The 27,401-nt window shown below is 35.3% G+C and overlaps 1 protein-coding gene across 1 annotated transcript; it reads left to right on the top strand.

The window, feature by feature from the left end:
* The first annotated feature begins 495 nt into the window (after window positions 1-495).
* Window positions 496-26,733, top strand: LOC140443124 (uncharacterized). The gene is made up of 3 exons (XM_072534208.1): window positions 496-851; window positions 16,687-16,910; window positions 26,228-26,733. Exons 1-3 carry the CDS (start codon window positions 792-794, stop codon window positions 26,421-26,423), a joined length of 480 nt encoding a protein of 159 aa, XP_072390309.1. The 5' UTR covers window positions 496-791; the 3' UTR covers window positions 26,424-26,733.
* Window positions 26,734-27,401: the final 668 nt, after the last annotated feature.

Here is a 27,401-nt window from a genome sequence, read left to right as displayed (position 1 = left end):
GACAAGAAAGATCCGAAACGTATGGAAGTTGGGGCATACCACCCAGCAGATGGATTGATGGCAAAAAGAGAGTTTCTGGTATCCGGATATAAAGGACACCCGATAGAGAGAAGCAGCAAACACGCAGGGAGGTCTGTGTTTAGCAGTGGATAATTTAGCTTTTTAAATAAATAAATAGATATATAAATATGATTCTACATTTAAAGTCAATATTTCTGGTCTAAATCCATTTAGGTACTCTCCTAGTATTTTTTATGCATAGATTTTTGCATTAATACATAAAAAGTACTATTAATATATTTAAATAAATAAATTTTGTAGGTCATGTCATGTAAAACTTGATTCAACTATATTATGATAGTTTCGTAAATTGCATTTATAGGAAAAATCCAAATTAAAATAGGAATTTTACCAACATAAACATATTAACCGTATCAATTTACTATAATTACGTATTTGCCAACAAACAAGGCATTAAAACTTCAAATATTCTAGTTCAAGTCCGTTTGCGCGGTTCGGAACTACGTTCATCCAGGTTATGAACCTCTGTATTGATTTTCCACCAGATAATATTCCCTGTGACTCGCGAAAACCAAACTCTCCATGTTGCTAGTGTTTAGTGCTCGATGATAGCTAGCAGCAGGTGAATAAACAAATGCTGGTTAATTTATGTGCTATCAAAAATAGTCTACAAGGCCTTTTGAACCTCGCCGGTGATTAAGTAGTTTACAGAATGTGATTTTAGATTTTCAGCTTTTGTTTATTTTTGAAATTTAGGCTTCCAAATTGTGATGGAAGATAGTGGGATTGACAGTGGAGATCACAATGGAGATTCGAATTCTAAACCGAATGTAAGTACATATTAAATATTTCTTATGAATCCAAATATTGCTTATTTACTTCTTTATTTATTACTTCATTTAATTGCTTTTAAGAAATATACCAATTATATTAAAAGATTTACAAAATATTTTTAGTAAATACCATATGTTACGATTTATTTATTTATAAAGGAAACTTCTGATACAAAGTTTATATTTTACTATAAAATAAATAAATTAAAACTACGGTTTAGAGATATTATTGCTGCATTTACATAAATATTGCAATGTTTTGACAAGTTTTAATTTCTTGAATTGTTAACGAAACACTCTTGAAGCTGTTACGATATTATTCAGATATTAAGATATCCTAAAGTCATAATTTAAACTTATTCGCTGAAGTTATACTGAAAATTTTGGACTATTTTGTCTTTATTATTATATTCTATATTTTCTCACTGTGCCAATAAATTTGCCGTGGGCTCTAATGACTAACTTATCCGCTATAAACCCAGATCTTCTAAATTTATTGAATGCTGCAACTTCTTTTACTTTTTTATGAAGAATAAACAAGATATATGTTTTACCCCAGTTTATGCTCGAAAAAATCATCGATTTCACGTAAGGTAAGATTCTAAAAGGTAAGGAATACCTGATGACAAATCTTTGAAGACGTACAACTGATTTTAAACGTTAAGCAGAGACTATTATAGAGTCAAAGACTCATATGTTAAACAGTGACTTTAAATCGACTGTTTGAGGCATCAATTTAAAGATATATTAAAAAAATTCAACCTTTTATCAAAATTGATAATTAAAAACCATTTAAAAAAGGGTTGATTTTTTATCATCTAAACATTTATAATGAGTTTGATATTATTTATGTCATGCGCTTCTAAGTAGGCTCACTAATAAGATGGGAACACAATCTTTTAAAAAAAGAACCTTCTATGATCAAGAGGAACCAAGATATTACGTTTTTCTTAAAATCGTATTTTCATTGTTTATTAATATTAAGAGCTGAAAATTGAACAGATTATAAGCGAAGATCTAGATTATATGATCCAATTTATAGATGACATATACAGAAAAGGTATAAAAAGTTATAACTTGTTAAAGTGATCGTGCCCGTAAAATACAGCCCCGTTAAAGCGAAAGGGGAAACTTTTCGAGCTTCTTTTGTTTAGAATGGAACTTTAAATTGAAGCGCGCTGGAAATTTGCAATGTCTCCCCTTCTATGGTACGCAGAATATTCATTATTTTTTTAAACCTGGGTAGCTTGAGAAAATAATAAGAACTGGTCTACTTTCACCTCGCGGAAAAATCAATTAAAATTTTCTGTATTTCTAAAATTTAAACAATTTTTTCAAAATTGAAGAAAGTAATTTTATTATATTTGCTCTTAACGCCACCTGTTAGCGTATTAACAAAGCATACATTGTTTACTTCTGACATACCTGTCAAATTTAGACCAAATAATCAATAAATTATCAATATTATAATTTGCTTATTCTTTCCGAAATGATTACCTTAAAGCCACCTATTCACAAAAACTACTGTTTATTTTAAAATTTATAAAATAATATGTATTGTTTTTAAATGATTAAGAGAGTGCATCACTCCTAACGACATCGCTTCGTTCTTCCTTTTCGTACAGGTGAAAAATGATTTGCTAATTGAGGCACTTTTTTTCTTTATTTTCGTTTTTCTTTTTTTTTCAATAACTAGACTTTCTTTAGGGGAGAGTCCTACAGTACGGTCACCTTAAGGTTTATCAACAAAAAAATCAAAATGCTAAAAGGTACATGTTTAATACTTCCTGTCATGTATGAAAGGACTATTATGCTGTCAATGAAAGTAATAAACAATCATAATGTTTGAAAATAATCACTTTATTAATGAAAATTAAAGATAAGGAAAAATCAAACTTTATAAAATTGGCCTCCAGTACCGGCCAGTAAATATATTACCAGATAAACAATACAGAAATCACAAATATATTGTTTGGATAGCTCTGATATGTTCGCACAAGCCTCATGAACCCAAATATTACAGTTTACACACTGTATCCAATCCTCTTCATGAGATTCAGTGCACAAAGGACAAACTGTCTCTTCTTCAACCGGTCTGCTAGGAGGAGGTAGGTTTTCATCTTTATTATTCCTACTTTTCTTACTAACATATCTTCCTGACAACAAGCTTTTACCTTTTTGAACATATTTTCCTGAGACCTTATTTTTTTTGTTAACGTCATTTTCCACAAGTAAATTCTTCCCTCGTTTAAGTGATTCGACGCTTGTTTTGCCTGCTTTTTTCTCTTCCAGCATTTTTTTGTATGGAGAACCAGTTATAATTTCGCTTTTTTCAGCTTTACGACTCCGGGCAGTTGCTCTTCTTTTAGAAGCATCAGGAACCGGTGAGAGTTCTGTAAGTGCAGCTTTAAAATTGTCTGTGGATAGGTCAATTGTAGCTTCTTTTTGAGATTCTAATTGCCGCAAAAAAGCAATTTGTGATTCTCCATTAGCAAGAGTAGTTTGGTTGTCGGAATGCACAGAATTTGTAATATGGGCTACGAGATCAGGAGCAGGAGTAGTAGATGTTGGTTCTAGCAGTTGGGAAGATGAAGGCAACGGTTCTGATGTTGAAGGTGTTGCTTCTAGCAGTTGGGAAGATGAAGGCAATGATTCTGACGTTGATTGTTGTTCTGTAATGTTGGTTATGTTAGAACAAATAAAGTCCAAATCATTTAAGACATTTTTATCAAAGGGGTGTATGCCTGTGCAACGAAAGACACTAACTGCGATTTCCATTCGAGAAACTCGATTAAAAGCTGAAGGAACTAAGCCAGCAATCTCGTATTCACTGATTCTAATACCGGGATTTAATCTCATCCACACGTCACATGCATTATTATAAGCAGATTTAAATGGCTTCATGAACGTACGATCTAGTGGCTGTAGTTTATGGGTCGTATGTGGTGGGGTGCTAAGCATATGGATGTTATTTTTCCGGGCAAATTCAATAACATCTAAGTCCTTATGACTCGCATGTCCATCTAAAATCAGGAGAACTGGATTCTCGGCTGTTGGATTAGAATACTGCACAAAATGATGCATCTATTTTAAAAATAATTCGGCATTCATCCAGCCGTTTGGCTGAGCTTCGCCTACGCTCTCATTTAGGGCGTTAACCATTAGTCTTTCATTCATTCGGACTCGTGGACATATAAAATATGGTGGAATAAATTGACCTCCAGCGCTCATTGCAAAAAGCACCGTCACGTTCTTTCCACGTTCTGCTGAAGTCAGTTTTTCTACTTGTTTTTGGTTTTTAGTAGCTAAAACTCTGGCATGTTTTTGGACAATGCTGACACCAGTCTCGTCGCAATTCCATATTTTATAACGAGTGAATTTAAACCTCTGTATCAAAGTCTCTAAACCATCAAAGAAACGCTCAACCTGAGGTCTGTTAAATCCTACTGCTCTCATTAAGCCCGTTGATTCAGCACTCCGCAATGATAAATCACTATGTCTTTTCATAAAAGAATAATAATAGTTTTTCCCTGCCATTTCTTTTTCTTTATTAAACTGGTGAGGTAACTTCAACTTCTTTGACAGTTGAAAAGCAAGACGTAAAAATTCTTGCCTGTTTAAAGGCATTAGTCTATTGGCCAAGTCTTTAACATGTGTCGCCAATGTTTCTTCATGTTCAGGTGAAAAAGTATTGTGAAAACGACCCATAACTGGCTCAATGGATATCTCTTTATTATTTTTAATAGCACTTACTCTGTCATTCAATGTAGTTCGTGGTATCTGATAGCGTTCGGCAGCTTGGCGTGCACTCATCTCATTATTCAGTACCTTTTCCACGGCTTTTCGCATGTTCGCAGGATCCCAGCTGCCCTTTTTTTGCCTCACATGAACATTATCTTTATCACTTGGCATTTTTGCGTACCTGTAAGTAAAAGAAATCTTTTAAAAACGAACTTTATTATTGGCCGGTACTGCAGGATAATGCAGTGGCCGGTACTGGAGGAAACGAAAAAAAAAAAAAAAATAAGTTTGTTTACAGGTAAAAACAAACGCACAAATATTGATTTAAAGTATACTTTTTTATAGTTATATAAGTACACTATACATACCAGGAGTTATTTGTTTTAAACTGGATCTTTAAATGTTGAAAATCACCAACAGAATTTTAAATATGCAGTGTACGTCTATGATGCCCAACACAAATCTTTGCACTGACAAGAATCCTGTCGCGACAAGTTGACACCGCGCTGGGCTTGTACTTAAATAGGAGTGTCTAGCACTAATACCGATAATCATCACCGTACCATCTATTATAGGTTTGTAGAACTTTCAACTGGCCGGTACTGTATGCCGGCCGGTACTGTGGGACTCTCCCCTATATGTATTTTTATCTTAATTATGTTTTCGCATGCACTTATTGCTATTTATATTAACTTAACATGTTTGTTTACAAAAAATTGTACTCACTAAAAAAATGGCTGAAAAAAGTTTTGCATTATTCTTTTTTTATTGTAATCGGATCATTATTGAATACGTTTACGTGGGGCTGAATACCAGGTTGAGTCCCAATACTGGTTTTACTAGAAGTTTCTCTTTTCTGTTTTTGTCTCATCAGACCATTTTCGAATACATCTACGCTAGTCCGAAAACAAGTTTGAGTCCAACAACTGTTTAAATTAGAACTTTTTCTTCTATTTTTGTGTTTCCCGGATTTTACTTTACTTTTTTTATTTTTACTGCATCTACTTTTAGTTTCACAATTCCTGTTTAATTTTGAGGTACCTTGTTTGTCTATGTTGTGCGAAGATGTTTCATCAGAATCAGAATTAACTATAATAACTTCAATTGGTGATGGTGGTACAAAAATAACGTCATCATCTCTATCTGGAGACGACTCGCCGTTAGCTTCGTCGTATTTTTTTGAAAAGTGTGTATTTATGGTATTATCATAAGTGATATCGACAGTGTGTTGGAAACATGGAAAAACTATTGTTCAGAGCTCTACAGGGAAAAACACGTAAATCCAGGCCACACTTCAGCCCTCGAAAACATCGCATACAACCCTGAACCTGAAATTCTGCTGTCAGAGATTGAAGAAGCTGTAACTCACCTCAAGAAGAATAAATCCCCTGGCTGCGATGATATCACGGGAGAGCTCCTCCAGAACATGGGAGACAAAGGATGTTACATAATATGGAAACTTTGTAATAAAATTTGGAGATGCGGAAAGTGGCCCAGAGAATGGCGCACATCATTGTGCATACCAATCCATAAAAAAGGAACAACTACAAAGTGTAGTAATTATCGTACCATCTCACTGATTTCCCATCCAAGCAAAATATTACTAAGAATCATTAAACGCCGTTTGCAACAATACTTAGACAAACAAATTCCCCAAGAACAAGCAGGCTTTGTCAAAGGGAAGGGTACGAGAGAGCAAATCCTTAATATGCGGCAGCTCATAGAAAAGGCCCGCAAATTTAAAATTCCAATAATAATCTGTTTTCTAGACTACCAAAAGGCATTTGATTGTGTGAAGAACTCTGGACAGTTCTTCATGAGATGGGAGTTCCAGATCATTTGGCAATATTAATTAAAAACTTATACGAAGATAACTCAGTTAAAATAAGAATTGAAAACCAGCAATCTGATACCTTCAAAACCAGCAGAGGTGTACGACAAGGGTGCATACTATCTCCAGACCTGTTCAATTTGTATGGAGAATACATAATGAGGAACGCACTCGATGGATGGAGAGGCGGCATCTCCATTGCAGGAAAAAAGATCTCAAACTTAAGATTCGCAGACGATACAACACTGATAGCAACATCTGAAGAGGAGATGTCGAGACTGATAAAGAGAGTAGAAACCGAAAGCAACAAGTGTGGGCTCAAGATTAATAATCAGAAAACAAAAATCATGATTGTGGACCACGCGAATATCCTCCAAACAACAGGCGCCCTAAATCAATTCAAGAAAGTAGACGAGTTCACGTATCTAGGATCTTCCTTAAGCAATGCAGCCTCCTCCCATACGGAAATTCGCAGAAGAATAGGGATGGCCAAGAACGCGATGAGTCGACTGTCAAAAATATAGAAGGACCGCTCTTTATCCAAAAAACTCAAAATGAGACTGGTACGGACACTCATTTTTTCAATCTTCAGTTACGGTGCCGAAACATGGACAATAAAATCAGAGGATAGGAAAAGGATTGACGCATTCGAAATGTGGTGCTGGAGACGAATGCTACGCGTCTCGTGAACGGAGCACAGATCCAATCAGTCGATTCTCGAAGAGCTAAACATTCAGACCAGACTCTCCTCTCAGTGTCTTGCAAATGTTTTAAAGTTTTTTGGCCACATTGCGAGAAGAGACAATGACAACTTAGAAAGACTAATTGTGTGCGGAAACGTAGAAGGACGTAAAGGCAGAGAACGCTCACCTATCCGATGGTCAGAAAGCCACTGGAGAGACGTTTTCCGAGTCCATGAGAGCAGCCCAAAATCGCAAGAGATGGAGAGAATTGACAGCCCGCATTGTAGGAAATCACGATACTCAGCAATGAGGAAACGACAAGAGAGAGAGTGTATTTATATTTATTGCTTCGATCATGTATTCATCATCTAGACCATAGTCATAACCATACTCTGAAACTGAATCTGTCATGAATCTTGCTGAAGAATGCCAGTAGCCCTCAAATTATTATTATTTTTTACCACTTTTTATATTTTTCAGAGCTCACAAGAACTCAACAATCGCTTATCGACTCACTTATCGGCTGCAAGAATTAAACTGTGGAATGAATGCAGGTAGCAGTCGCGTCGGTCGTTTCTGTTTGTTTCTTAGTCGCCATCGAGAATATCCTTCTTAGAGTGCCGTCTCCCTGCGGAGGTTGGCAATCATAAAATAAAAAAAATATCTATAATATTATCATAATAAATATGGCAATCATTATGATTGCCATTGAGAATACACAAGTACAAATAGTCAACATGTTTCGATTGGACAGTGGCGCAGCGGCCGGTTGTTCGGCTTTTCTTAAATGTTCCACGTCACCCTTGGCAAATGCTTGAGGCACCACAGGGTGCCGCGTCAGCCACTTTGAGAACCTCTGATCTATGCTCCTCCGCTTTGGACATCCCCGAGATTTCTCTTAAAATGTTGAATAATAATTTTGGGCGGGCATGTTTTCGACGCTGAAGTACCTGAGGGTCTTAAAAGTACCCTTGTTTTGGACGCTGCCGGAAGGATTATCGCAGGTACCAGATATTAGATATAATTAGGATTTAATGATGGTAATTGAAATTTACTTAGTTACTGGTTATTAGTTTGTCAGAGAATAGTGAAAAGTGAACATGGAAATTTCAACGTTAGTAAGTAATCGTGGTAAAATTTTGCCCAAAGTGAACAGTTTTACTTTTTCTCAAGATAAAGTACTAAAATCGGGAGAAACGTATTGGAGGTGCGTAAAACGGTCGTGTAAAGCGAAGATATTCACGAAAGGGCCAGAAAAGTTAGTGATCCGAAGTAATCTAGAACATAATCACTAGTGTGATATCAAGACGCTTAATAGACAGATTGTGCGTAGCAGTGCCAAAAGGAAGGCTAAGGATAATTTGGCCGAAAGGCCGTCCAAAATCATACATAGCATCATACATGTAGATTGCTTGAGCCACATGTCTGTTAAAGACGTTAATTTAATACGAAATCAAATATACAGTGAACGGCGAATGCCTCAACCGAAACTGCCCAAAAGTAAAGAAGAAACTATTGCTGTGGTAAATATTATGAATATCAAAACACTTAAAGACGAGAATTTTATATTTGCGGTTAAACTAAGTTCTAACATTATCATCTTCTCGTGTAACACTAACATGCGTTTTCTGTGCGGCAGTAAAACGATTTATATGGACGGTACATTTAGTTACTGTGCTCAATATTTCAAGCAATTTTTTACCATACATGTATTTATCAATGGACATTATATACCATTGTGTTATTGTTTACTTCCCGTCAAATCGGAACAAACCTATATAAAACTATTTAATGTTTTGAAACGCAAATGTGAAGTAATTGGTCTAAAGTTCAATCCAAAAATCATTTTCTCCGATTTTGAAATTGCTATCCACAATGCTGCGCGTTTTGAATTTCCAAATGTGCACATTAAAGGGTGCCGTTTTCATCTTATGCAAGCTTGGTATCGTAATATCGGTGGTTGTGGCTTAATTCGGGAATATAAATTGGCAGACAGTGAAATATCTAAATGGCTGAAATATATTTTTGGGCTGCCATTTTTACCTCCCTCAGAAGTCGAAGAATCTTTCATATATGATTTTATGGCTATTCAACCAAAGGATTCAAAAATTGAAAAGTTTTCCGACTACTTGTTGGACAACTACATTGGCGACCACGCAACATTTTCGTCGGAGATGTGGGCTGCGATGAGTGAGAGTTTACAATTAACAACTAATACTTGTGAATCGTTCCACTCGCGTTTTAATGATAATTTTTACCATGCTCATCCAAATATTTTCCATTTTATTGATGTTTTAAAAAATTTTCAAACTGAAACTTACATTAAAATTAATAGTGTCTGTAATAGTGAAAGTAAAGATCCAAAGAGTAGAAAAAAAATTATGTTCGTTAGAAATAGGATATATGAGTATCAAACTAACTGTATCGATCGATTCCATTTCGTAAAATGTATGTCGTATTTATTTCAAAGTGACAAATAAACCTTATCAAGCTTAATCTCTAGAATTTTATTACCTGACTTTCCATTTACATTTCAATTACACCCAGCGTCCAAATCATGTATGCAGAAACAGGTAATTTTATTTTTCAGTGTCGAATTTTAAATTTAGCGTCCAAATCATATATAAAAGAGCCTCGACCTTCCCAAGTCTATTACGCCAGTCAGTTCTATCCATTGCCAACTGTTGCCAGTTTGCTGCGCCTATTTGTCTACCATCCTCATCTACACCATCCCTCCATCTGAGTTTTGGTCTACCCCTTTTTCTACTTCCCACAGGTTGTGACATAAGGATTCTTCTAGGAGGGTTGTTCTGCTGTGATCTTGCCAGATGTCCTGCCCATCTTAGTCTTCCTATTTTTATAAAGGATACTACGTCTTTACCACCAAATATATGTTTATATCAGTGATATATCTCGTAGTTGTACCTCCTTCTCCAAACACCATTTTCACAGATGCCACCAAATATTCTTCTCAGGATCCTTCGTTCAAATATAAGCAGAAGATTTTCATCTGCCTTGGAAATGGTCCATGCCTCCGACCCATATGTCAACACTGGTTGTATAAGGGTTTTGTATATGGTTATTTTTGTTTTTTGGCTTAAGTTTCTGCTTCTCATATGTCTACTCAGTCCAAAATAGCATTTGTTTGCTAGGATTATTCTTCGCTTGATTTCTTCCGCCATGACATTCTCCTTGGTGATCAGGGAGCCTAAGTATGTGAATTTGTCCACCACTTCAAAGGTAGAATTATCAACCGTGAATTGGTGGCCGATGTTTCTGGCTCTATTGTTGGGTGTTGATGCCATTATCTTAGTTTTATTTTCATTTACTTGCAGGTCCATATTTTTTGAGGCGTGTGACAAGGTGGTATACATTTCTTCTGGCTTGCGTGTTGTGCGGGCAACTAGATCAACATCATCTGCATATGCCAAAATTTGGGATGATTTATTAAAAATGTTTCCTCTGCTGTCTATTTGGGCATCCCTGACCGCCTTTTCCAAAGCTATGTTGAAAAGGAGACACGCCAGCGCATCTCCCTGTCGCAGCCCAACATGCGTTTCAAATGTCTGTGATTGTTCGCCCTGTATCTCGACTTTGCAAACAACTTTACGCATTGTAGCCTTAACCAATCTTATCAGTTTATCGGGAATATCAGTTTATGTGGAATTCATCCATGGCTTCATACAATTTATTTCTTAGGACACTATCATAGGCCGATTTAAAATCTACGAAAAGATGGTATGTGTCGATATTAAATTCATTGGTTTTTTCCAGTATTTGCCTTAGCACAAAGATCTGGTCTGTTGTTGATCGACCAGGCCTAAAACCACTTTGATATTCTCCAAGAAGCTCCTCTGAATATTCACTCAGGCGACCATATAAAATACTCGAAAATATTTTGTATGCTGTATTAAGGAGGGTTATTCCCCTATAGTTTCTACATTCTAATTCATCGCCCTTTTTGTGTAGCGGGCAAACGATCCCAATACACCACTCTTCTGGGATTTGTTCCTCATTCCAGGCTCTCAGTATGATTTTATATATATGATTAGTTAGAGTAGCACCTCCACATTTCATAAGTTCCGCGGGTATACCATCACTTCCTGGAGATTTATTATTTTTTAGGTGTTTTATTGCATCCCGTACTTCCTGAATTGATGGAGGCTCCAATGTAATAATTAATTTGAAAAAAAAAGATGGTGAGATAATGATGAGCATATGAAACCTGAATAGTAATAGTATTAATAAATTGCCACTTCTACTTTTAACTAAAATTATGGTAAAAAACACGAATCATTGACACTTATATATATATATATATATATATATATATATATATATATATATATATATATCTTGTCAACACGTCGGAAATTCAGGTGATAAGAACTAATACCTATGATATATCACCCTTTCTAAAGCAAATAAAACTGATTCACGACGTAATTTCATTTAGTGAGTTTTATATCCCGATCACACAATAAAAATCTAATCTAGAAGCCGCTTTAGGGCCGAGTCATTAACTTAATCCGTAACCTAGTTTTTGCACGAACACTAATCACATTTCTCATTTTTCCGTCGGCGCACAAACATGACATTTAAGACCTTTAAAGGTTATTTCTTCCAAATATACACCAAGCTGGAAAATTACGTATTCAAACGCAGCGATCTGGAAAACGTATACACGAAAAGGCGAATGAAAATAAAAGTAAAACAGTTTATCCTAATACCATCTACATCAATTTCATTCGACTAAAAAAGTTTAATTGCTTGTAAAGTTTTTTATAGAGCAATAATAAAGAGAGCATTATATACAAGATGTGTTAGAAAAATAACGTATGCTATAGTTCATTTCAAATCGAGTGGAGAGCCCTTCCACGAAATAGTTAATCGCGAAGACAATAGAATATCTATGATTAGACCCATGCAGTGGCGTTGCAGTATTAAACAAATTAAATTATTTCAAATAGCACTAATTACAAAATTATTACTCACTTAAATAATAAACGAAGTTTGATTGTGCACAGATTGTTTTATAGATACTAAACTTTTTGTTTGTTAGAATACCTTCATTAATAATTGACACTCTATACAATTTGGTAAAAGTTAATTTCTAATTTAGTATCACTTACCTTAAAACCGTAATTATAAAGTCATTATTAATGACTCTATAACGACTCGTTAAGGACATACAAAGAACTGATAAGAATTATTTCCGAGAATTTCTAGTCACTGGATTTCAAACGAGTTCGTAATTTAGTCTCATTACGTTGTCGAGTCTCAACAAGAAAGGTGCTACCACGCGAATTAGAACTATTTTGTAGAATTGAGATGGTTAAGTGTATTACAAGTAAACAGATCAGATTGACATCAAAATCCAAAGGAATAGTTTACAATGTATTCAAATATATACAAATACTATTTCCTGAAGATAATCGAACCAGTATTAAACAACGTATGAGTGAAGCTACTGGAGTATCTTTACGTACAGTAGAAAGGATCATTTAACAAGCGAGTATGTTAACAAAAGCAGAGTCAAATAATACACTAAAATTTCCAGCTACAACACTTGATAAAAGGAGAGCAACCGTGACAGACTTGAGGGAGTATGACAAACAGTTTATTAATAAATAATAGAAATAGTTCATTAATCGTTTTCATGAGACTGAACGTTGTCGTGTATCATTGAAGATAATCGGCGTTTATTAATTGAACGGAATGATATTCGTGCTCTACACATTAAATATTTGGACAAAATGAAATATTACAGAAGCGAAGGTAAGTCAATTGTATATGTTGATGAAACCTATGTACATGCAGGACACACTACGCCAAATAGCTGGACAGATGACAGTGGTAAAGGATTGTTTAAAAACATTTCAAAAGGAAGTAGATTGGTTATCGTACATGGTGGCGGGGAGATGGGTTTCATACAGAGTGCCCTTTTGATTTTTAAGTCAGGAGCTAAGATAGGAGATTATCATGATGATATGAATTCAGAAAATTATGAAAAATGGATGAAAGAACAATTGATCCCCAATTTGCCTGTAGAATCTGTTGTTCTTACTAATAATGCGTCATATCATAATGCACAAATTAATAAAGCATCCACCAGTAATTCTAAAAAAATGGATAATCGTATCTTGGTCGACAGAAAAAAAATTACCATTTGTAACGTCAATGGTAAAACCGCAATTGTATGAAATCATCAAACGACACAAACAAGATCATATTCAATATAAATTTGACAAAGTGCTGCAATAATGTGGACATGTTTCTTTAAAACTACCGTCATATCATCCAGACTTAAACCTTATAGAAATGGTTTGGGCGCAAATAAAAAATAAAGTTGCAAAACAAAACGTTTATTTTAAGTTAGAAGACGTAAAAGTGTTGGTGGAACAGGAATTTGCTAGAGTAATTGTAGATAACTGGAAGAAAGTGTGTGAACATGTTATCGAGGTTGAAGATAAGTATTTGGAAAGTGAACGTCGCATAAATGTAATTACTGAAGAATTAAAGATTAATTTAAATGATTCTAGTGACGACGATAGTGCATCTGATTATGAAAGTGAATAATATAATTTAACATTACGATGTACCTATGTAACCTATGTGAATATAAGTTTTCCAAAGTGTCATGTATGTTCCTGTTCTTTTCTTTCTGCGATGTATGTTCTTCTCTTCCCTCCTTAGCATTCTATATTCCTTCTCTGCCTTTCGTGGTCTATGTCGTTGTTGTAGTCGTTAATATGCATTATTTTTCCTCTTTGTTATGTTACGACACTCTTCATCGAACCACTGTCCTTCAATTGATTTGAGCTCTTCTTGTAGACCCAGGGTCTCTTTGGCCGCGTCTTGTTTTAATATATTGTGTTTGTGTTTTAATGTTTGTGTCGTCCAAAAAATTTTTTATTTAGTTAAATTAATTTATATATCTTATATACATCTTGACACAACAGCTGGAGACAAAATATATAATATAAATAAAAAATAATAACATATTGCTATTCGGTTTTGAAGTAAAGATTATCTTGAAATTCAGAAGTGCGAGTGAATGTATTCGTTAAGGGGAAAGATGATTCTCAGAACTGCCTTGGTTTATAGAGCTTTCCTGTATCTGACATCTTTTAGTGTTTAATACAAATATAAATACCGTATTGGGGCCTGATAATGTGTCAAATATTGTAAGCTTTGAAACCGGTAGCCCAAAATTTACCAACCTTATTAAATAAAAACTACTTAAGATTGTGAGTACGGAATCATTTCCCATATACTAATTTTATTTTGAATTTACAAACGAGAAGGCAATAAAAAATATTGTTAACTCTATAAATTGGTAAAACAGAAAAAAGAACAGCATCTAAAATGGCTAAATACAAAAAATACTGAAGACCATCAAGCTTACAAAGAAGCCGATAGACAACTACGAAAAATGATAAAACAAGAAAAAAATAAAACATGGGATCAGAAATGTCAAGAAATCAATACATACATCGGAGGGAAGCAATGTACAGAGGTATGGAATTTTATACAATCTGTAAAAAATACAGGAAAAGACAAAGCACACATACACACCATAAAACCAAGACAATGGAAAGATCACTATGAAAGCTTGCTGACAGAGACAAGACAAGAATACCTAGCAAACTCCCCAACACAGTCAATACATATACAAGGAGAGGAAGCGAGAGTAGACATCGAAACAGTAAGGAAGGCTGTAATGACCCTAAAGAATGGTAAATCCGCTGGACCTGAGGGAATCTATGCTGAAATGCTTAAGAATGGAACTCATAAACTATTTGAAATATTAACTTATGTGATCAATCAGTGTCTAAATGGACACCCAGTACCAAAACAATGGAGAACGGCATACATGTCCTCAATACACAAAAAGGGGGACAAAAGGAATTGTAATAATTATAAAGGCATATCGGTAACCAGCACCCTGAGCAGACTGTATGGACGAATTTTGAGAAATATGATCGAGGAAGAATATAAGCACAATGAAGAGGAAGAACAAAGCGGGTTCTATGCAGGAAGATCGTGCACCGATAACGTATTTTGTCTTAAACAAATAATAGAAAAAAGATCGGCTAAGAATCTAGAAACTCATATTACTTTTGTAGACCTGCAAAAAGCATATGACAACATCCCCTTAACAAAACTGTGGACAACGTTGAAAAGATCTAACATCAACCACACATTGATAAATGCTGTACAAGAACTATATAGAGACTCTAAGGCACAGATAAAAACAGGAAAATATCTAACGGAAGAATTCCTGGTTACAAAAGGCTTGCGACAGGAATGCTGTATCTCACCAACCTTATTCAAGATATATGTTGCAGCAGCATTGGAAAGATGGAAAAGAAAGGTGCATAGGATGAGTATAGAGCTTAGCAATGAATGTATATATACACTCCAGTTTGCTGATGACCAGGTAGTACTAGCGACCGACAGGGAAGACATGCAGTACATGCTAAGAAAACTGATAGAAGAATATAACGACTGGGGAATGAATGTCAATACAACAAAAACCAAATATCTTTGTATTGGAAACGAGTCAGATAACATAGACCTCATAAACGGACAACATATTTCCTGCTGTCAGAGCTATGACTACTTGGGTGTTGCCTTTGACAATACAGGAACTGATACACGGGAAATAGAAAAACAAATCACTAAAGCAAAGAAAGTCTTAGGATGTCTCAATAGTATACTGTGGAGTAAAGAGATAACGAAAGGAAGGAAATTTAATATATATGAGACCATGATTAAAACTACTCTTCTTTATGGCGCTGAAACATGGAGAATTAGTAAAAAGAACAAAAAGTGAATAGAAGCAGTAGAGATGGATGCAATGAGAAGATCTTTAGGTATTTCCAGACGAGACCGAATCAGAAATGATGTAATAAAACAACGTATGGGAATAGAAGGAAATATAACTCAAGATATAGAGAAGAAACAATTAAGGTGGTATGGGCATGTTCAACGGATGCCAGCATCAAGACTCCCCAAAAAAGTAATAGAATGGCAACCGATAGGTCGACGGAAAAGAGGAAGACCCAGATTAGAATGGCAACACGGCGTAAACAAGTCCATGAGCGAAAGAAATTTAACAACAAACGACTGCGAAGATAGGAAGAGATGGTGTTTAGGTATCGGACAACGTCGAAAGACGTTCTAAACCGATGTATATATATATATATATATATATATATATATATATATATATATATATATATATATATATAACTCTATAAATTGCTGCTTCTTAGCAATAACAATACACCCTCCAGTCAGAAGTCTGACAGTAAAACACTCTCTCATATCAAAATCACATATCTCGCCTTACAAAAGTCATTGTAAAATTATCTATGCTCGAATAAAAATACTCACAATCTACTATTACTTCAACATAGAATCGTACCTTGCTTTGACGAAGATTAATTAATCGAAGTATTTCATAATCAACAACTTAGAAATTCTTATGTCCTCGTCTTATGCTGAGGACAAGAGACAGTTACAACAAATAGTTTCAATCTGTATGTATAATATCTTTTAATAATTTTAGGGAAGTGATAGTTCGAGTGCCAGCAGCAGCAAGTCAATACCACGGACATCGACAGCATCTACCTCTCGCCAGCTACAGAGAAAACTTGAAGCTCGGATAGAGCAAGCCAAAAGACTTCATCAAGATTATGCTTCCTCCACCCCCGGATTGATTCCTATACAAAGGCTTCCCATACCCGGTGCCAAAGATTTGCAACCCCTTGTACAGTGGGATACAGATGACAGGTTTGTAGTCTATTAGAGTCTATTATAGGAGTATTAGAAACTTTGTCCTATATTGGTAAATATGTTTAAAACTTTTTCTTCAAGTGCCGTCTCCTAATCATCATCATTCTGGCCCTACAACCCTGCGTGGGTCCTGGCCTCCTCAAGAATTTCTCTCCAGTCCTCCCTATCCATCGAGTTTCTTCGCCAAGTGCGTATTCCCATATTTTTCATGTCTTCATCGATGTTATCAAGGAACCTTGTTTTGGGTCTTCCTCTGTTTCTCTGACCAATGGGTCTATCAAGTTGGGTAATTTTGCTCCACCCGCATTTAATGCCCGATCCACCTCAAACGTCCCTCTCCACACTCCATTGTCATTCACTGCTCCATAAATTCGCCTTAGTACTTTTATTTCGAAACATCCTAACATGTTTTCATTATTTTTTGTTAGAGTCCAGGTTTTTAAACCATATGTTAGGACTGGGCGTATTATTATTTTGTAGAGTTTTATTTTTGCATTTCTTGATATAGTTGTGAATTCAAAGAGGAGTTTATCGGTTTATCTCAACAGTAATATTATTTTCATTGTTAAGGAGCGCTCCCAGGTATACAAATTCGTTCACTGCTTCGATGACGTTATTTTCTATAACAAGTGGTCGTAGGATTTGTGGTTGCGTGCTTATTTTCATATACTTTGTTTTGTTGGTGTTTATTATTAAACTCACTTTTGTAGCTGATTATTTTAATGCTACATATGCTTCTCGTACAGCGTTTTCCGTTCTCCCAACAATATTGATATCATCAGCATAGACCAGAATTTGCACAGATTTATTATATATTGAAGCCGTCTCCTAATCGTAGGTTGGATATATCATCATCACTATCTTTATTTTATCTTCCGTTGCTCTGAAGAATTCTATTGAACTGCGTCTTAACACGTCCGTTAAATTTTTCAACCTTGACGCTCTGATAGAACCAAAAAATGTCGCAGAGGAAAATCGTGTCAGACTCAGCCTAATGAAGCGATACCCAAAGTTTAGAACGAGTATCTAGTAGAACGACATGCACTCTAAAGGTGGGTACACATATGCTCCGAATGCCGTCTCGAACCCCGTCGCGTTCTCAAGTGTGGACGGAGTCATGCAACCGCGTATCGTACCTCGACGCGTCAACAACGTACATCGAAGCGATCCATCGGTTGTCGGTAAAATGCCTTCGCATCAAAAGAAATTTGAGCGCGACAATGTACACCGCGAATTCATGTTTGGACTAGCTTGCGAATCTTTTATCGAATCTCCAGTCATTCAAAATAGTCAGTCTGTTATTTTGAAGGTTGAAGGTGTTTTTAAAGTTAAGTGCATCAAGATGGAATGGACGGAAGAGAATAGTTTACTCTTAATCGAAAATTATCGGGAAAAAGAGATATTATGGGATACAAATAATCCCAGATACTACAATAAAATAAAAAAAAACGATGCATGGGAAGAGATTGCTTCTAAAATGCAAATTACAGTGGATGAGTGTAAAAAAAATGACCAATCTTCTATCTGGATTACGGAGAGAAAATCTTGCATCTTGCACATGCAAACTCAACTCAATTACTGCTGGAACGCTAAAATGTTTGGTACAAAGTACGGAGCGGTGTTCGGTTCGTTACTTATTTCAATGCCCCCTGTAACAACGTCGCGAACTTCTGTTGATCGCGTCGCTGTACGCGACGGGGTTCGAGACGGTATTCGGAGCATATGTGTACCCACCTTAACTGAAAGTATAAACACGTTTTTTGGACATAAATCATTTTGTCGCTACATTATTATGAAATGTTTTTGTTTAATTTTCCATTAACACTGCAATTCAAAGTTTATAGAAACCAATACATTTCAATATTTTATTATTAATGATAGACATTAATGTATTGTTGATGTCTTTCTTTAATTCAACAAGCATTTAGTTGTTAGGACTCGTACATACATAAATACTAATAATTACTTTTAGATAAACATTGTTGTCCTCCGCGTGTCAGCGAAAACTATAGTTATTAAAAGTTTTGCCGACACATCAATAGACTAAACTTTGCATTCATGTATTGAGGAGTTTTATAGTCACAGTTTTCGTAGCCGCAGCATTAGAAGTGATTGTTTTCATCGTCACGCATCCAAGAGTAATTCTTTTCTTCGCCTAGTTGCTCGTTCGTGGACACACAAACACTTCTCCGTGCAGTATGAGAAGGTATAATCTTCGTGGTTTTATAAATAAAAATATTGTTGCATTTCTTTCTAATCGCATTTTATTGTAAACAGTAAACAATATTACAATAATCGGTTAAAATATTGGGCAAAACTAAGTCAGAAAAAAGAAATCATTGGTTTGATCATGAGTGCGAAATGGCTACAAATAGAAAGAACGTAGCATATCAAAAAACCATCGACGTAGGTTGTACACGGAGAAAAAAATAAGAGTGTAGACGTCTAAGAACATAGCAAAAACGTATCCATCGACGTAAGAAGAGGAAATACGAACAGAACACTCAATATACACAGTTTATTCGATAAAAATGAAACCAGGAAATACTACAATTCCTTAAATAATAGCCGTCGAAAATTTAATGCAAAACATAAGCTCATGTGTTAGAATTGAAGGAGAAACCTCTACGTTCTTTGATATTAATAATGGTCTAAGACAGGGGGATGCGCTGGCGTGTCTTCTCTTTAATACTGCCTTGGAAAAGACAATCAGACAATTAAATATTAGAATGTATGGAACTATTTTTAATAGATCGACGCACATTCTTGAATTAGGACTTGTGGTAAACGAGGAAAAAACCAAATATATGTTGGTTTCTAAAAACCCCCAAAATATCCAACAGAGAATTCAAATTAACAATCATACCTTTAAGTAAGTCAAAGAATTCACATATCCTGGAATGCTAGTAAACGCAACAAATACGATCAGCGACAAAATAAAAAGACGCACGAGAAGAAACGGAGGCGATCCATCAATACTCAATCGCAAACGGGGAACGAAAAAGACGGTTGGCCTTTAATCAATACTTAACACTTTCGCTGCTGAACACTTTTTTTTTTAAATTTTAATATTTTGGGCTTTATAATTGCTTTAGTACTAAACTGAAGCCCATATATAGAGAGTTTAGTTGTTATTGTCAATGACACGCATGCGTGTCGGGCGCACCTAGGTATACATTTTTTGTCATGTGCTGACTGACACGCATGCGTGTCAATATATTTTTTACTACTTTAAAAGTTTATTGAAGACAATTTTAAGAAAACTAAGTAAAAACAATTAAAAACAAAAAGTAATAAAAACTTAAACACTAAATGAACAATAAAAAAAACTTCAAATTCATCATACATAACTACGTAATTTGTTTATATGTATAACACAAAATGTTGCACTATTGATGGTAATCGTTAAAACATTCGACGCATAACCCGGGCTCTTCTGTACATTGTTGGCAGTGGTAAAGCGTCATTTTACGGATTTTCTTGCCAGAACACACTCTACATCGCTTTCTTACTGTTTTTCCTTGTTGGTCCTTGGCCAAAATTTTGATAATAATGTGGACTGTTTTAATTGTCGGCCTCAGCTTGTTATTCATCCCAATGTTTAATAGTTGTTCCAAAACTGACAGTCGGTAGTCATAAAGGCTCATCGGACGTAAAACAAATTATTTATGTAGCAAGTACGAATTCATTAGCATCAAGTGTATGTAATGTATGCCCAACTTCTTGTACCACCTCAATGATTTTCTTTCACAGGGGTAGTAAGAGTTTAGAAGGTGTTGCCGATCGACACCCCCCATATGCTTATTATAATTAAAAATTGCAGTAGGTTTTTCTCTGGGTCTATTCCTTCTATCAACAAATTCCGTCATTTCATTTTCAAATTCATTAGAGATATAAAGAATGTCATGTTTGTCCTTCCATTTACCAACTAAAATATTATCAGAAAAACAAGCAATTCGCTCACCTTTTTTTAGTTTTTTTTTTCAATAACGTCTTTGGGATTATGCTTCCTTCTCACATTTAGTGTTTCAGTGCAGTGAGTACTTTGATTTGTTAATATTTTAGCTAGTTCATAGCAATTATAAAAATTGTCCATGTATGCACTATGCCCTTGGTCCAAATATTCCTGAAGTAGCTGTAAAACTACTTTTGTTGTGTGGCCTTTTCCACCGGCATCATCCAGGGCTCCAGTGCAGACTAAAGATTTTAGAACTAAACCACTTGGCTCTGTAAGAATATAGAGTTTTATCCCGTATTTATGACGCTTGTTCTTGATATATTGTCGGAATACCAAGCGTCCACGCCATAGTACCATTCACTCATCAAGTGAAAGGTATTTGGTATAGGTTTTTCCAAGATAATAAACAGCAGACATTTTATTATTAAAGAACGTTATTATAGGTCGTACTTTGTACAATCGATCTTGAACTTCTCCACTGGCTGGGTTTCTAGCAAAATGTAAGCACCTTATTATGATAAGGAAACGATCCCTACTCATATGCTCGGAAAAACATTTTAAATAAAATAATGGATGGGATTTCCAGTAATCATTGAGTCTATTTAATTTGATGGTTTCAGTGTGAATCAATAGTGCAACAAATTTTAACATTTTTTTAAATTAAATCCAAAATGTCGTTATTAAATATTACTTTAAAATAATCGATTGGGTCATTGCCACCTGGTTGAACCAAAAGTTCATTTGTTTTCGAAAATATAAAATCTTTAATATTCATAGGAATATTTGTCGAGTCAGGAAATGAGTGTTCTAACACAGTTTCGTTTTCGTTGGGAACGTCATCTTGGATTTGAATCGGCATTTCATTAACTGTAACAATAAAAAAAAATTTATAATATTGTTATCACATAAAATATAAAAACTTACTCTCTCTATCAGCGTCTGAATACTCCTTGGATTCAGAAGAAACGCTCTCGAAATCAGAATCAGTGTTACTGCCAATAGAATGATTACTGAATAAGTCCTCCTCGTCAGTAGATTCATATAACAAAGCTAACATCTCACTTTCACTTAGTTTATTAGGATTTTTCACCAGTACTTTACGTTTTTTATATTTTGAAGGTCCCGGTATAGAGTCCGCCATTTTAATAAGACAAAACGGTCTATACTCGAACGTAACAAAATAAATAAGCCGACAACCAACCTTCCACTGCAACAATACAATCACACTGCTCGAATCTCGAATACTTTGAACGCGTGTCTGACTTGACCGCGCTAAAATTTGTATCCCCTACTCTAGCATGTCCGAATGCCGAATACCGCGAATGCTGTCTCATTGGGAAATTCTGAAAACGGCAAACATATTTTAAATACTTTGTGCCTTAGTAACACGCTAACAAGATGTAAACTATCTGCTGCATACGCTGTATTTAAAATGCTCTGTTAAATTTAACTGGTCAGATGTCACGCAAGTATGTCGTCAGCACCTGGCAAAATAACTTAAAGTCACGCATGCGTGACATCAGCAGTGAAAGTGGTAAACACACAGTGTATGAGCTTTTACCAGATAAGTACTTCGGATTGAACTCGGTTTTATGTCTAAGTCTACGGCATTTTACATTTTTGGCGGTGTTATATTTTCAGCGCTCATCGATGGTAATGGTAGGTTGCTATTGAGAGTGCAGGCATAGGGAGAGAAGGCAATCGCTGGCGGTGCCACCGTTACAAGGATGAATTGGAGAATTTAAGAACATGTATTGCAAAAGCAGCTCATAAGTCCCTAAACAAAAAAAAAGAAACTAGGAAGCAGGAATAGATTAGAATGACTAAGTAAAAAAAAGCTCCTGTCGAGTAATTTTACATCTAATATTTTCATCCTAGCTTGTTAATTCTCTCAGGATACGGTTAGAGTGATGTTTTAGTTCAGTATGTATTTTCTATTGTTTTTCGTTCATCATTTGTAATATGTTGGTTAGTTTTCCTATACATACACCAGTAAGCGACGTGATAGGGAATCAAGTACCACTCCTTAATACGTTTTCAATTCTATTTCAATCTCGAATATTTCAGCTTGGTTGTTGGGGTTTTTTGTTCTTTACTTGAATATTACAGCTTGACTCTTCTCGAAATTGAAGGCTATCTTCTATTTGGATACACCATTCTCCTAGGAATATAGACCCAGTAGAGGATTCGGTTTATTTAAGGTATCGGCTGTGTATATGCTGTATAGTAAAAGTGGTATTACTGCTATCTGTGTAACTTCGGCTTCTGATGTTCCAATTTCAGACAGGATTGGTCCCGAATTTTCTGTATGCGAAGTGTGCCTAATAGACATATCATTTTTTTACTGTACCTAAAATTTTTAACTTTATAAATGTCACCTTCATGACATACTCTATCGTATGCCTTGCATACTTCTAGAAATACTGCGCCTATGTACTTCTTCTTCTTCTTCTTCCTTCTTGTATGTAGGCTTTAAAGCCTGTTTCTTCTTTAATATTAGCCTCCTAAATTGTTTAAATTATCGCACCATCTTTTTCTTGGTCTGCCAATACTTCTTATATCATGCTATTCGTACTATCCTATCCTCCTCTGCCATTCTACTAATGTGTTCGTTCCACTCCTGTTTCTGTTTTATCACTCATCCATTTATGTCTTCTATATTGCATGCTCTTCTTATGTTTTTGCTTCTCTCCCTATCCAACTAACTTTTTCCTGATATTCGTCGGAGTATTTTCATCTCTGTTGTTTCTAGTAGTCATCTCGTTTTAGATATGTTAGGTCTTGTCTCAGCGGCGTATGTTAATATAGGTCTTATTGCTGCTTTATAGATTCTTGTTTTTGTGTCTTGTCTTAGGTGTTTGTTCTTCCAGGTTGTGTCATTAAAAGATTCCGCCCCTGTACTTGCTTTTAAGCTTTGTTGTCGTACGTCTTCTTCAACATCTTCGTAACTAGTTATATCTATTCCCAGATATCTAAACGCTTTCTGCTTTATTATTTCCCCATCAATTTCGATTTTACATCGTAGTAGGTATTAAGATGTTGTCATACATTTGGCTTTTTTTGCTGATATTATCATATTGCATTTCTTGGCTGTTGTATTGAAGGTGTGTATTAATCTTTGGAGTTCGTCTTTTGTCTCGGTGATTAAGTCTGACTCCCCTTTGTACTGATATACACTGTGTTAGTTTTCCATTTATCTTTGCCTGTATTCGATTATGGAAGTAGATGTTTTCGATGGTTTGTATAATATTGATTGGTATGTATCTTTTATACAGTAGGTGTAAGACGTCTTCGACTCGGATGCAATCGAAATCCTTTGTCAGGTCCATAAGATATAGATATGCTGGTTTATTGTACTCGATGGCCTTTTCTGAGATTTGTCTTAGTACAATACGGCGTATACGCAGGATCTTCCGGATCTGAATCCTTGTTGTTCATCTGATAAAGTTGTTAGTTTATTGATTTTGTTGGTTAGGACTTTTATGGTAAGCTTTAGTGCGGTGTTCAGTAGATTTACACCTTTATAATTGTTGGGGTCTTGAACATTGTTATCAGTATGCTGATAACAATTTTCTTTCTTCATGCGTCTGGTATCTTGCAGTGCAATATTAGTTTATGTATAAATTTTGTCATCTCTAGGGTTATACTTTCTCCTCTATGTTTTAGAAGCTTGTTGGTTATTCCGACTGGTCCTGGTGACTTTCTATTTTTAAATGAATTCATGGCTATCTCTACTTCCTGAAAACTGATTTCTATTTCGTGTCTTAACTCAGGTACGTTATTGGGTTGATTATTATTTTCCTTTTCTTTAAACAGTTCCGTCAGGTATCTTTCCCATTCGTTTGCTGGTATGTTATTGTATTTCTTTAATTCTGCCATTTCTTTCTTATGAATTTCCATATGTATTTTTGTGTACTGATGTGCCTTTGTACTGATTTTTGTTAATTTCCTATGCAGTGTATTCTGTTAACTTAGAACTTGTGGTTTCCATAAATGTTCTGGTCTAAATCCAAGTTACGTCTTTGATATGACTCCTTGTTGGTTTGTTTACTCTTTCATGCTTTGGTTTATGATCTTTATCCTTGTGTATCATAATCTCATGGACTTACATCGGAATGGAACTGTCTAAATTTTAGTCTGTGAAAATATTAATAATGTAAGGTACAATATTTTTTCTTTCGTAGGTTCTTTTCAGCCTCGATTATTATTTCTTTGTAGATGATAAATATGTTAGGTCCCGTATTTATTGAAACCTGCTCGTACAGAAGATGGTGCTGATTTTCTTCCGTTGAATTCTTTATGAATCAATTATTTATTTATCGTATGGCATACAATAAGAACACATATTTAAAAAGCAATATAAAACATTACATGGAGTATTACAAACGAACATCTAATGCATTAATATAGTCTAAAACATTTTCGGTCGCATTCAGGAACTCGTCAAAAACTCCAGGGAACCGCCTTCGGGGGCATTATTCAACAATGTGACGGACGGTCTGTCGTTGCGCACCACAGTCACACTCCGGAGTAAGGGCTTTTTCCCATTTATGTAAGCTGTCAGCACATCTACCGCTTCTTGTTCTTATTCTGTTTAGCGTTGTCCATGTACTCCAAGTCAGTTCAAAGCCTGGCGGTTTCTGATCGATACATGCCATTTGCTGTGCTTCCTGTGGTGAGTCAGGCTCCCATTGTCTTCTCCAAGCGTTGGTGAGGCCGAAATGTTCCTGATGTAAGGAGGTGGCCCTTAACATGACAGTATATCTGGAGCGCAGTCTGTTCATTTCGATATCAAGCTTATCATGGTGGATGGGTAGTTGATGGTTAGATTGGATTTTTCGATATTCTCTGAGAAGGGAGTGACTTCTTCGTAGTTTCGGCGGTGGAATGTGACTCAGGATGGGAAGCCAATAGTTGGGTGTTGGTCTAATTGTACCTGAAATCATTGAGCCATACTGGGGAAGCATATTCAGCTGTCGAGTATACAAGTCCGATAGCAGATGATCTGAGTACGGAGGCTGAAGACCCCCATGTGGTACCACATAGCTTTTGGATTATATTATTTCGCATTTTCAGTTTTGCTGCCGTTCTTTGTAGGTGTTCTTTAAAACCTAAAGTTCTGTCAAGAGTCACTCCAAGAAATTTTGGTGTTGAGTTATGAGTTAGTAGTCTGTCTTCAAAGTGAATGGACAGTTTTTTGTTGGCTTGGGCATTATTTAGATGGAAACAGCACACTTCGGTTTTCGTCGCATTAGGCCGTAGCCTTCATTTGCGAAAGTATTTATGAATCAGATAATGAAATATCGTAAATGACAGTTATAGTACAAATTTTATATTTCAAAAATTTATGTTTTAGTGAAGAAGACATCGTCAATTTCTTTCCGCAAGCTAGAAAAGAATCGAAGGTGCACCACGAACTGACCGATACGTTTAGCATAGAGGAAATGAGCATATCAGGAGACGACGAAGAAGAAGACTTACATCTAGTGCCACCTACAACTATTTATAAAACTTTTAAGTGTTGTCCGTTTTCTACATGTACTATTATATGAATTTGTTAATTTAGGTCTATTTTAAAGTACTTAGATTAATAAAAATGGTTAAATTTTACATAAATAATTTATTAAAAAATTGTTTAATAGTAATGTATACAACAAGTACTTCAGTTGACACCATTTTTTGACGAATGTAAATGCTGCATTAAGTATTTTCTCTACAACCCTTTTTAATTATCAATAATAAAATCTAATAAAATTGTGATATGTTAGTTTAAACCTTAAAAAAATGACAAATTGTAACGAAATTAGGTTCAATTTAGCTAGAAATTATAGAAAATCATAAATGAAAATCAAAAAAGAAATTTATTTATGAAATTGGCGGACACTTGGTCGTAATTTGTGTTAATAACAAAATAAAATATAAAAACACAAAACTCTTTTTTTAATTTCGACAGAAAATCGTCAACTTGACATGTTTTGCTGTACACCAGCTTGCTCAGAAGAGAAATACCATACTAAAGGAAAGTCACCAATTAGTATGGAATATCATTTTGTTTTAGGCAGATAAAAAAATGACTATATAGAAATGTTCTTCTTCTTAGAGTGCCATATCCCTACGGAACGTCGGCGACTACCATGCTTATAATATTGTTATACTGATCTCGGTCTTGCGCTACGTGTAGCAATTGGTCCGCTGTCAAACCTGTCCACTGCCGCAAATTCCTCAACCAAGAGAGTTTCTTCCGTCCTATCCATTTCTTTCCTTCGATTTTACCGTTGAGAATTAGCCGAAGGAACTCATATCTTGGTCCTCTGATTATATGTCCAAGATATTCTAGTTTAAGCCTCTTAATAATATTTAATAAAGTTCGTTGATGTCCCATTCTTCGAAGAACTTCTTCGTTTCTGGTTCTGCTAGTCCATTGAATTTTTAGTATCCTTCGATACAACCACATCTCAAACGCCTCGATTTTATTCATGATATCGGCGTTTAAAGTACAAGTTTCACATCAATACAAAAGTATAGACCAC

The sequence above is a fragment of the Diabrotica undecimpunctata genome, chromosome 6, assembly GCF_040954645.1.
Source record: "Diabrotica undecimpunctata isolate CICGRU chromosome 6, icDiaUnde3, whole genome shotgun sequence".
NCBI lineage: Eukaryota > Metazoa > Arthropoda > Insecta > Coleoptera > Chrysomelidae > Diabrotica > Diabrotica undecimpunctata.
Note: the sequence above shows the minus strand (reverse complement) of the source record. Positions and strands in the feature narration are given on the sequence as shown.

Excerpts from the sequence above, each read along its gene's own strand:
- LOC140443124 (XM_072534208.1), top strand. The coding sequence starts at position 792 with ATGGAAGATAGTGGGATTGACAGTGGAGATCACAATGGAGATTCGAAT. Across the intron at positions 852-16,686 it reads ATTCGAATTCTAAACCGAAT|GGAAGTGATAGTTCGAGTGC; the intron begins GTAAGTACATAT and ends TAATAATTTTAG. Across the intron at positions 16,911-26,227 it reads CAGTGGGATACAGATGACAG|TGAAGAAGACATCGTCAATT; the intron begins GTTTGTAGTCTA and ends TTTATGTTTTAG.